The 11755-nt window shown below is 44.6% G+C and overlaps 1 protein-coding gene across 1 annotated transcript in view; it reads left to right on the top strand.

Annotated features, from left to right (window-relative positions):
* The first annotated feature begins 8287 nt into the window (after positions 1-8287).
* Positions 8288-11755, top strand: part of LOC310679042 (uncharacterized protein) — a 35268-nt gene continuing 31800 nt past the window's right edge. Inside the window, exon 1 of the mRNA XM_083443767.1 lies at positions 8288-8583. Within this exon, the coding sequence (XP_083299893.1) occupies positions 8563-8583 (21 nt within the window). The 5' untranslated portion in view covers positions 8288-8562. The remainder of the gene's footprint in view (positions 8584-11755) is intronic.

The raw sequence follows: 11755 nt of genomic DNA, 5'->3' as shown, positions 1-11755 counted from the left end.
TCTCACTTGCTGCAACGCCATGAATCTTGATTTGATTTGGATGCAGACGATTATTCATAGAAAGCGGGGGGCGAGTGTTCCGCTGGCTTCGCAGCAGCTATCTCTTCGGAGCACCCAAAGAGGAAATTTATTGGTGTGAATTCTCTTCAGACAGTTCCGTGTTTTAGCTGTCCATGTAAGGTGCGCTGCCTAGGGAATCGGGCAACCCCCCTGTGCATATTTTAGCTCTGTGGCAATGACTTCCGAGTAAAAACGCATAATAAAACACTCCCTTTCCAGTGAACGCGTCTGGCTGCAATCTCAAGCACGGTAACTTTGAAGCACTGAACATAGTGTTTACTTTCGAGTAAAATGAAGAGAAGATGGGGAACGAAGGGTGACTCTGACTTTATAACAATGTCACCCCTCTTTCTCTTGCAGCCCCTATCATATTCAGTAGCGAATTAGATTATTAGTGAGAAGAGAGTGTTACCTTTGCAATCAATGTTAGACTGCAACCCTAAGTAAGCTTTCCTGGAAGCAGGTACCACTGACCTCAGTAGAGCTTGCTTCTGCGTAGACATGTACAAGATTTTTACCATTAACAAATTAGTTGCAGTGGAACAGGGCAACATTCCTTTGCTATGGAACATTAAGAATAACTGAAGGTGATGATCAGGGCAAGCCCAAGACAGTTGTGCTTTTCTGTTTGTTTGTTTGTTTGTTTGTTTACATTTCTATCCCACCTTTCTTCCAAGGAGCTCAAGGTGGTGCATGTAGTTCTCTCAATTTAATCTTCACAACAACCCTGTGGGGCAGGTTATGCTGAGAGCGAGTGACTGGCCCGAGGTCACCAAGCGAGCATCATGGCAGACCGGTGATTTGAACCCTGGTCTCACAGGTCTTACCGTCCAACATGCCAATCACTACACCACACTGGTGCCCCTGCCTCCCATCCCATGTACAGAAGCTAACTGGACTGGCAGCTGAATCTTACTTCAGTGCTCCTCATGGCATCACATTCTCCCCCACACCTGGGGGCAGAAGAGTGGATGCAGGGCTGCCCACATGGCACACACAGCACTGTCCTCCAAAGAGGATAAAGGTCTATGCTTCCTTCAACATCTGCTACCTGAAGCAGTTGCCTCACTCAGCTTAATGATAGAGCCAGCCCTGGAGACAACGATCAAAGATGCTTCAGTGTAGTTGATTCCACAAGTTACGTTAAAGCAAGCCATTTTCCTCTGAGATGGCACTGATGTTGCACTGAAGTATCTTACGACTAGTGTCTGTGGATTCTGGGCTGTTTCAAAGCAACTTGATGAAAGGACCCCTCTCCCACCTTCCAGTTGTCTGTTTTAAAGATATATTTTTCATTACAGAACTTCGTAATAGGAGGTTGCAAACTGCCCACAGCTGGATTTCTCTTGATGTTTCACATCCAGCCATTCCCACTCTTACCTTTGGTGTGGGGAAACTTATATAACGAGGCTTCATTTTTTAATTTTGGGGCATCAAAAAAGGTGGACCAATGGGAACAGAGCTTTCAAGTTGCTCTTTGATGGCCTATTAAGAGGCAAGGCAATAGACTGGAGTTTGTTAATTGCAGATTAGAGAGGGGATGAGTTGCACTGTGGAATTTGAAAATAAATAATTAAATGCAAGATTAGCCTAGTCTGCTTTCCACCCCCCTCCCCCTACCGTGCATTTTTCTTTACTGCTAAGATTTTTGAATTTGGTATCATTGGAGATGCTAGTTAAACAGCCAATGGAGATCAAAGAACCACTACAGGCTATGAACAAAAATCATTCTCACCCTTTTAGTCCTCTCAAACCATATGTAGTTTGATCAGCTCATGTTGATAAGGAATCCTCTGAACTGCAGCTTCTTTGGAGGTGCAGAGAGCTAATTGTTTCTAGCCATGGGCCTAGATCTTCCTAGGGAGCTTAGGTTGGTCAAGGAGTTCAAAGAGGAACAATTTTAATGGGTGCTAGCCACGCCATCCACAAACCATTTCTGTGTCCCTTTTGTTCTTAAATTGGCATTGTTCCTTCAAAACAATGGTTGTGCCATATGTACTAGAGAGCGAATAGATGGGAATTCCTTGCGACAACATCAGTCTCTGTCATCTAAAATAAACTCTGCTAATTATCCTGTTTTTACATCTCAGGAGAAATCATAGCTTTGAAAATAAATAAATTTATATTACGCTCCTCTGCATGTTTGCTCAGAAGTAAATCCCACTGTGTCCAAAAGACTCACTCCCAGGTTGTGTGTTAAGGATTGCAGTGTGCTAGAAGTTCTATTCAGCCAATATTTTTATAAAATACAGTCAGATACAGATTTTATATTTATAGCATTGGAACAAATATGTAGCATACATATAGCACAACAGATTTAAACTGTGACTTAGGGTGGCCAGGTGGAAAAGAAGAAAAGGCTCCTGCACCTTTAATAATTATTTGGCATAATTTCAGCAGGTGTTCCTTGTCATTAAATTGCAGATAGGAGCAAATTTCAGTGGGTGCAGTTTGTCATGCGGGCTACACCGGCTGAGATTCCCTCTTATGCAGGTACTTATCTTTTTAACCTTGCCATCATAACCTTGGCATATCTAGTTCATAAACATTTTGGAATGTTCATGTCATCTGTTTTCTGCTTGTATCCAATTACATGTTATCGTGGCAGTTTGCATTTTGTAATTAGGCTGTGTTGTACTATGACATCTAACAGCTCTTTGGTATACCTGGGAAGGGCCTTTTTATTGCCTCAAATTTATCCCTATGCAAGGATAGAACATATCCATATGAATCACTTTACTGAAGCAAGTTTGTAACAAATGAGAAATGAAGTAGTCATATTAGGTTTAACTTTTCTTCAGTTGCTGTGGTACAGGTACATTGAGAGTACTGCTTAAAAATGAAACAAAAAACAAATGGATCAGACCAAAGGCCCAGCTAGTCCAGTATTCAGTTCTCACAGTGCCCAGTTAGCAGGCCTGAGTGCAACAGCATCCCAGTCACTTATGATCCTTAGTAATTGGTATTTAGAGGTATACTGCCTTCAAAAGTGGAGGTAGAATATAACTATCTTGACCAAGCTGATGACTATCACACACCAGAAATAAATCCAACAATGATTGCTGCGAATAATGATGTTCAATACAATAATGAAAATTGAAAATGGGCTGGCTCCGGGAAAATAATTTCAGTAGGCAATCAAATAATATTCAATTCCTAAAGATTTATTACACTAGACCAGCGATGAGGAGCCTATAATCCTCCAGATATCGTTGGACTCCAGTTCCCATCAGTCCCTGACAGCATGGCTAATGGGTAGGCATGATGGAAGTTACATCTGGAGAGCAATTTGTTAGCCACCTCTGCATTAAACAATTCATTTGTCCAATTAAAATGAATCAACCACAATTTAACTTAATCCAACCAGGAGGGAGTGCCATACTAGGCTCTTCTGAGCTGCTTATTTTCTACTACCTGAAAATACAATTTTCTGACCCCTGAAGACTTTGCATTTTGAAAGTCACATCTCTTCCAATCATTAAGTAATAGTAAAGGCAGAGGTAAAGGTACCCCTGATCATTAGGTCCAGTCACGGACGACTCTGGGGTTGCACGCTCATCTCACTCTATAGGCCAAAGGAGCCGGAGTTTGTCTGCAGACAGCTTCCAGGTCATGTGGCCAGCATGACTAAGCCGCTTCTGGTGAACCAGAGCAGTGCACGGAAATGCCGTTTACCATCCTGCCGTAGTGGTACCTATTTATCTCCTTGCACTTAACGTGCTTTCGAACTGCTCGATGGCCAGGAGCTGGGACTGAACAATGGGAGCTCACCCCATCACGGGGATTCGAACTGCCGACCTTCTGATCGGCAAGCCCTAGGCTCTGTGGTTTTAGACCACAGTGCCACCCGCGTCCTTTCATAGTACACACTATAGTACACACTTTTAATTTGATACACATAATGTCTGTTTTCAGTTCATAAAGTCCTTTCTACAAGTCAGTTATATTTGCTGCAAGACACAGCTATCATAGTCATTGTGAGGTTTTTGGGGGTGAGAAGTGGGAGAAAGAGGTGCTGTAATGATAGTTTATGCGTGAGGTTTTGTGACTGTGTCCCGTGGGTAGGTTCTTTATGTATTCCTTTTTTGGTTTTGTTGGTAGTGTGAGAGGTCAGAGAGCCCAGGGCCTGGTTGGTTGCATTCAGTTTATTGCAGCAAAGTTTGGTTGCATGTGTGAAGGGGTGGGGGGATCGTTGGGTCAGGTTAGCCATATTAATTTATATGCTGTCGAGGGCGGGGTGAGGTTGTTGTCTTGTTGGTCTCTTTGTTTGTCCCCCGTGCTAGTTTTAATTCATTGGTTAGCTTTTCTAGTGGGACTGTTTCCTATACAGTTTGGTACCAGTGGTCTATGGTCACTCCTGATAGGTCCCTCCAGTGTCTAGTTATGATGCTCCTAGTTGCTGAGAGTAGGTGTCTTATGAGCCTTTTGTAATGTTGTTGTCTTGGAAATTGTTTAATAGGGCCAGTTCTGGAGTTGATTCTAATACCTGTTTTGTTATTTTGCAGATTTCTTGTAGGACTTTATGTTGTTTGTTTAAGTGAATTCAGTTTCTAAATTAACCAGTCACGGGAGAGGGTTGTCTGCCATATCTTAGCATGATTAATTGCTCTTGCCTTGACTTGTCCCAAACTGCTGCTGGGAATTGACCATTCTGCTGTATCTTTGTATCAGATTGACGTGTACCTCCAGTTTTTAAATTCCGGGCAGTGAGGAAGTGCTGCTAGGAAATACTAATAAATGTAGTCTAACAATATGGTGTGTGTGTGTGTTTGGGTGGGTGAGGCTGAGTGGGTTGATTTGTGTACCAGGGATTCTGAACCATTAACTTCCTTATTTCTATGGCCAGCTAGAGAAACCTAATAGAGTAAAGTTGGATATTGCAATATCTGCCTAAAGGAGGTTATGGTTATAGACACCTACATAACCATAAGACACTGTAAAAAAAATAATCATTCAAATACATTGCACCTTAGGACAGTTGCCTGCTGGAAAAAAATTATTTTTCAACTGGATGATTCTATGATTCCATTGCAACTGGAATAAGATTATGATTTAAAATGTTAAGTCCTGTTCACAGGTTCCCATTTTCATAGGCATGGAAGAGGAAATGACAGTAATCTACCCTGTTGACGTCAGCAGGGTTTCATCCTGGCCATAGCCCAGACATTGGTGCATTCAGCTGACTGCATGAAAAGAGCCTGTTAGTGTGCATAGGGGCTTATATACAATAGGAAAACCTTACCCTAAAAGTTACTATGACTGTGCATATTTGTATAGAAGTAAATATAGCTGTGTTCAATGGTGCTCACTTCCAAAATGTATGCATTGAATTAATAAGTTTTTAAAAGTACTGTTACAAGTTATTATTGGTCAGCAGGCCTAGATTCTGAGATATTTTTCTTAGAAATCAGTGATTTCCAAGTAAGTTAGCATCTTGTTGTAGAAGTAGAAATTGTGGTAGGTTCCCTTGGTGGTCTGCTACCCCGACATCTATAGCCAGATTTCAAACTTCAAACCTTTTACTTCTCTGTGCATTTTTTCATGTGCTAAGCAGAAGACACCAATGTTGTGGGTATAAGTCACACCTCTGATATCAATGTCTCTTTAGCCAAATTCATAAAAATGATATCTATGTATGCGCAGATGTACATGAATAGGGAGAATCACGTGATCAGGAATGCTCATGCTTCCTTCCCTGTACAGGGAAGCACCCAGCAGTGGTTAATGCCTATGGGGAAGTCCAAGCTTCAACTCCTAAGTCACATCTCTGAATTGATCCAGGCATTTGTGTGGTGGACTAAAGTTTCTACGCTAATGCATTTCTGGTTCTAAACTCAGCATAAGGGGTCTCTGTAGTATAGTGTATTTTAAATTGGGGTTTTAGAGTTTTTAGGGGGGTTTGAATGTTTTATGTAGTTTTATATAGTTTTTCAAGTTCACTGTTCTGCAAGGGACAATGACAATAAAGATATCGTAATCGTAATTGTGACCAGATGCAAGGGAGGATGAGACCTCTGCAGCTTTAATGGTTATGTATAACAGGGACTTTCAGCAGGTGTAGCATGCATGACAAGCTACACCTACTGCAATTCCCACATCTACACAACTATTAAAGGTGCAGAATCCTGTTTTTGCAAATGACAACCCAACGTGGTCTGCTTGTGTGTTCTTTTAGTAGTAGAGAGCATGCAGTACATGCTGTTTTTCCTTAATGCATTCCAGGACATAAGACACACACATTCTGAATAGAAATAAAGTTCTCCCTTTCACTGCTGTAGTAGCCCTCTCAATGCTGCTGCAGAGTAACCTAAACCTATTTTACCTTGCCTTTACGATAAACTCTCCCTGTTTGGTGGGTACCCATACCCTAGTTTGGATAGCTATTCTAATTGGAGAGCTGCCTCAAATTATCACAGCTACAAGCACTCTGTTTAATGAGGGCAGGAAGTCTCCCTAGCTGTGGCACTTACTTTGTGAGCCATACATCCAGCCAAGTCCTTTATGAGGGCTGTCGGTCTGGGGGCTACTAGGAAATAGGTGAGTGCATTCTTCTACTGTATCTTCTTGATGATAAAAAAACAAAATAAAGGAAGAATTTTAATGCCATCTAGCTTTTCAAGAGCAGTCTGAACAAATTACTAACAGGAAAAGAAGAGGGGGGTGACTGCTAGGCTGAGTGGGTTGATTTATACATCAAGGGCTTTGAAACAAAAGAAAATCTCCCGACAAGAAAGAATTAAATTCCAGGAGAGGGAGTTAAGAGATAAAGTAATTAGGCAGGAAGAATTGTTTGCTGCTTGCATATACTAAGCTATACAATCCTAGGGAGCATAATCCAGTGCACAAGACAGGCCACCCAACTTCATAGGGAAGTTGAATGCTATTGCTGTAACACTACCTTAAAGTGGGCCACACATACCCCCGTAGCAACAGAGAGCCCTACAGCATGTAGCAGACTGACATATTTGCTATGGCGTAAGCTCTGATGGTCTAAACCACAGAGCCTAGGGCTTGCCCTTTGGAAGGTTGGTGGTTCGAATCCCCGCGACGGGGTGAGCTCCCGTTGTTTGGTCCCAGCTCCTGCCCACCTAGTAGTTCAAAAACACGTCAAGTGCAAGTAGAACGGCATTTCGGTGCACTGCTCTGGTTTGCCAGAAGTGGCTTAGTCATGCTGTCTGCGGACAACCCGGGCTCCCTCAGCCTATAGAGCGAGATGAGCGCGCAACCCCAGTCATCCGCGACTGGACCTAATGGTCAGGGGTACCTTTACCTTTAAGCTTTGATGGACTTTAGTTCACTTCATCTGCTCTCTGAAGGGTTATCTTCAGTTACTAGGTCTATACACATGATGAATGTAAAGGAATTCTTTTTTATATTGTAAGTAATGGAGTCAAATAGCAAAGGAGCCAATTTCCCAGGCCACTTGGATTAGTTCGCTTTTCACCAGCACCCGCCTTCCCAACACAAACACACACATACACATGGGTTGGGGCTGGTAGTTGCCAGAAGCAAAGTCTTTCAGTTCTGAAGACCAAATATTTTATCCTAAGCATTTATTTAATTACACCCTGTGAGGGTTTAATGTGTGATGGTGTCACAACTGAGGCACCAACTTAACTTAACCACCCTCCCGTCCTGATTGGCTGATGGTCTCACCAGCTCTCACTGGTGTTACCTGGAGCCCCTCCCCCTGAAGTATTGTAGAGCGTTGAGATGGGTCATAGGTGTACGTAGCAGCTCAAAATAAAACTAAAGGTATCTGTGCCCTGGTACCATTAGAAGAGGGAAGGACTGCAGCTTAGTGGTGATCTGCTTTGTCTGCAGTAGGTCCTGGGCTCAAATCCTGATATTTCTTGTGAAAGGCCACCCACTCTCTGAAATCCTAGAGAGCTGCTGCCAGTCAGTGTAAACAGTGCTGAGTTGGATGGAGCAGTGCTCCAAATGTGGACAAGGTTTCAATGTTCCAAATAAGTCATCATCTGTAGCCTTCTTCAGACATTCAAGGTCATTCAACGAACATAAATCAGACAAAGGCAGACTTATGGTGGCTCGCTCTGCCCGCCCCCCTCTCATTCTGTAATATGACTACACGTGTACAAATGCCAATACACGGCAGTAACGCAATGGAACTTTCTGTCCTCTCCGTTTTTAAGGAGAATTCTGTTGCCAATTGGTGTAGACAGCATTGAGCTACGTGGACCAATGGCCTGACTGGGTGTGTAAGGCCGCTTCCTTCATTTGTTGGGAGTACCCGCAATTCGGGAATTATTTGCTACAGCTGTGTTGTTGTTGTCTTGCGCTGAGAACTGCCCCGGTCCACGCCTCAGGGCTCGCTTAGCGCCTGTGTTTTGGTACGGAAAGACCTGCCCTGAGTTAGATCTGGAGGGGAATTTTATCCAAGGCAGGGAAATCTTGACACACACACACAGCTGGGGTTGTGCGCCCTGCGCAAAATACTCTTCTTGACCGGCCTGTGAAAACAAAGCGAGGCACTGAAGCGAAATGGGAGGCCGCCTGTTGCAGGTAAGCAAGCGGCCGCTCTGCTTGGCCAGCTATAAAAGCCAAACCGGGCGCGCGGGACTTGTGGTGGCACTGCCTGAAAAAACAAACAAGCCGGGCAGCCCCTAGCGGCCTCGCAGCTGCCTGGAAGCCGTTATTTGCTCGCTGCCATTGGCGCCTGCGCCGTGTTTTCTCAAGCCGTCTCCGGGCGAGCGGCGTCGAGTGAAGCTGCAGCTCAGGACTCCCTTTGAAGCGCGGAAGATCAAACGCCTCCGAGACCCTTGTCCCACCCCAAGGCCTTAATCAGCCCGGCTGGCTGCGCCCGTTTTGCTCTCTCGCGGTAGACACCGCTCTCAGCACATCCGAGCCCCGCTCAAAGCCATTCACACGACCACGGGCGTCGCCTGTTTGGCCCGGACAGCTCCCGGGCAAACAAACGAGACGCATTAGTGGGGCTTTAATGAAAGGGCGGGAGATGAGAAATAAACGGCGGCCGCCGGTGCTTCGCTTTACTCTCGCCGGGCGACTGGGCTCGCTCGGCTCCCTCTGGTGGAGACTTCAAAGTTTTGGCTGGTGCGCCTCCGTGAAAATGGCTTTTTCTTGCTTTTTCCCTTTTGGGATTTGGCTAGGGTTTGTTAATCATGACGTGTTTTTTTCTCAGAAAACTGCTGGGCATGTTTTCTCTCAAGTTCGAGCGGTCCTTTCCAAAACCTCGTGTCAACAAGGAGGATTAATGGAGGCGGGGGGATAATCCCTCCATGCAGAAAAAGGCTCAAGGAAGAGGGTGCGAGGCCTGTGAGGGGTGGGGGGCTGGGTAAGTGGGGGGGGAGGGGCAGAGGATCCCCACCCCTGGTTTAGGGTGGTTTTGTTATGCACAAAATTTGAAATGGCTTGAAGGGGAACAATTGAGACCAGCAAGTTGAAGCAGAACTTGGAATAGCAACTATTGCAGCAATTGCAAGATCTGGAGGAGTGTAGAGATTATCTGGATGCAGGCGAGTACGAAATTCAAGATCTTTAAAACAACAACAGCAACCTTGTGTCAGCGCATGTCAGTAAATAAAGCAGAGAGAGAGAGGGCAGGAATGCCCCCCCCTTTAATTGGCAGGTTGTGCAGGTGAGCTCTCTCTGGGCATGGGGACAAGAGTCACAGCCTTGTTGGTAGTCTGAGGTGAGGACCAAGCTGGCATGAAAGGCACAGGAGCAGGCCAGGCCTGTTCATGTTAAGTTGGTAATAGTATCTCTATTCCCATACCGCTCAAGAGCCTCATTTTTGGCCTTGGGAAGGAAGTCAGTGCTTACTAGGCTTTGGGAAGGAGGAAGCACCCTGGGGCCCTTGTCAGAGAGCCATTCTGCCTCCTGCCCGTAGAAGCCTCTTGCTTTTCTCTTGCGATGCATGAGGGGCTCACTTTGTTCTCCCGCACCTCCATATTTCCCCCTCGCAACACACCCCTGACGTGGGAGTCAGCCCTGCTGAAATTGGTGGGCTTACTAGGGGAAGCCCCTCTTGTGGGCGAAGTGGGACATGGCCCTGCCAGGATTCTGAACTGCAGCCTTTTTTCCTGTCACACACTGTAATATCAACACATTTCCAATACGTTTCCCACTCCACATGCCACCTTTCTCAAAGGAGAGGTGCTTGTGAAGAATTGCCCCCCCAATATACCCAAGAGTTAAGCAGTAAGTATGTGTGTTAAAGGGGGGGGGGTGTGATGCTGTGCAAGAATAGCAGATCCTCGCATAGAGACAAGATAATTATTACTGTAATATCCAGGAAGAAATGGCAGCTCACTGTGATTTCAAACGAGGGCAAGGGTCTGTTTGTTAGTGTTTTTTGCAACTTGGGATCTTCTGTGTGCAAACTTGCTTCTGAGTAGACAGGGCTGCGCTATTAAGTGTTGCATTTTCTGCATGAAATAGGAAAGGCTGGTTTAAAACTACAGCTGGCATTGTGCAGGGGGTTGGACTAGATGACTCTTGTGGCCTCTTTTCCTTGCTCTCTGCCTGGAGCAGCCAAGAGGTTCCTGCCGCTTGACTCAAGGTTTAACAGCAGCAACAGAGCTTCTAGTTCCTAGAGTGGAAGGGAAGGTTGTCAGAGAGAGGAACTTATGTTTCACCCTCTTCCTAGCTCTGCCTCTGTTACTGGAGAAGAGGAATGTAAGTGAGCCCAGGCTAAGATGTATTCCAAGGAACTGGGCCACTGAATGCAAAGTCAAAATCAAAGAGTTTACACAAAGTTTATAAGCGCGAACTAACTTTTCACCACCTAACGCTTAGATCTTCCACTAAGATGTTCTCATGTAAGAGGGGAGAAGGGATGAGAAGTGAAGCATGAGGTTATTAGAACATGGTGATGTAGCAACACTGGGCTTCTTCATCTTCCTGGTGCATCCAGTGTTGAATTCACATTATCATGCAGTGTGTACGCACCCTAAAGCACCCTGTCCTAGAGTAATGGGAACCCTAGCCCGCTGTACAGGTGAAAATAGAAAAATTAGAATATCGTGGAAAAGTTTATTTCAGTAATTCAACTTATAGGTGAAACTAATATATGAGATGGACTCATGACATGCAAAGCGAGATATGTCAAGCCTTTATTTGTTATAATTGTGATGATCATGGCGTACAGCTGATGTCATGAGTCTATCTCATATATTAGTTTCACCTTTAAGTTGAATTACTGAAATAAATGAACTTTTCCAAAATGTTCTAATTTTTTGAGTAAATTTTTCTAGGAGTGCTGAGAATCATAGTTCTATGAGAGGTGAACTACAGTTCCCAGGATTCTTGGAGGTATGTGCTTTAAATGTATGGTGTGTACACAGTCTGTGAATGTAGAACTTGTTCCATAGCCATATCCAGTATGTTTTTTTTGCAAGAGGAAAAGTTGCCGGAACTCACCATGAAGTTGTTACAGTAAGTTGCGGGACGACTCAGGGCAGCCCTGAACAGATCCCAGAGCCCCTGGTTCTGGTGCCGGTCAATTAAATGTACTCCCACCTCCCTTGTTCCTTTAGATTCAGGTGGGTGGCTAGGGCAGCTTGGAAGGGCCCTTGTGCAAATGCAAAAGTTTTTGTCCCTTAGAATATCACAGCAGTAGAGTACAGTATAAAGGGAGAAGCTAGTGTCCTCCCCTCCCCCCGCCATAACTTGTATTAATTTTTATTATATCTAGTTTAATGTTTATTCTGGATCC

This window comes from Podarcis tiliguerta (assembly GCF_965153285.1).
Source record: "Podarcis tiliguerta genome assembly, chromosome: 5".
In the NCBI taxonomy this organism is placed as follows: domain Eukaryota; kingdom Metazoa; phylum Chordata; class Lepidosauria; order Squamata; family Lacertidae; genus Podarcis; species Podarcis tiliguerta.
Note: the sequence above shows the minus strand (reverse complement) of the source record. Positions and strands in the feature narration are given on the sequence as shown.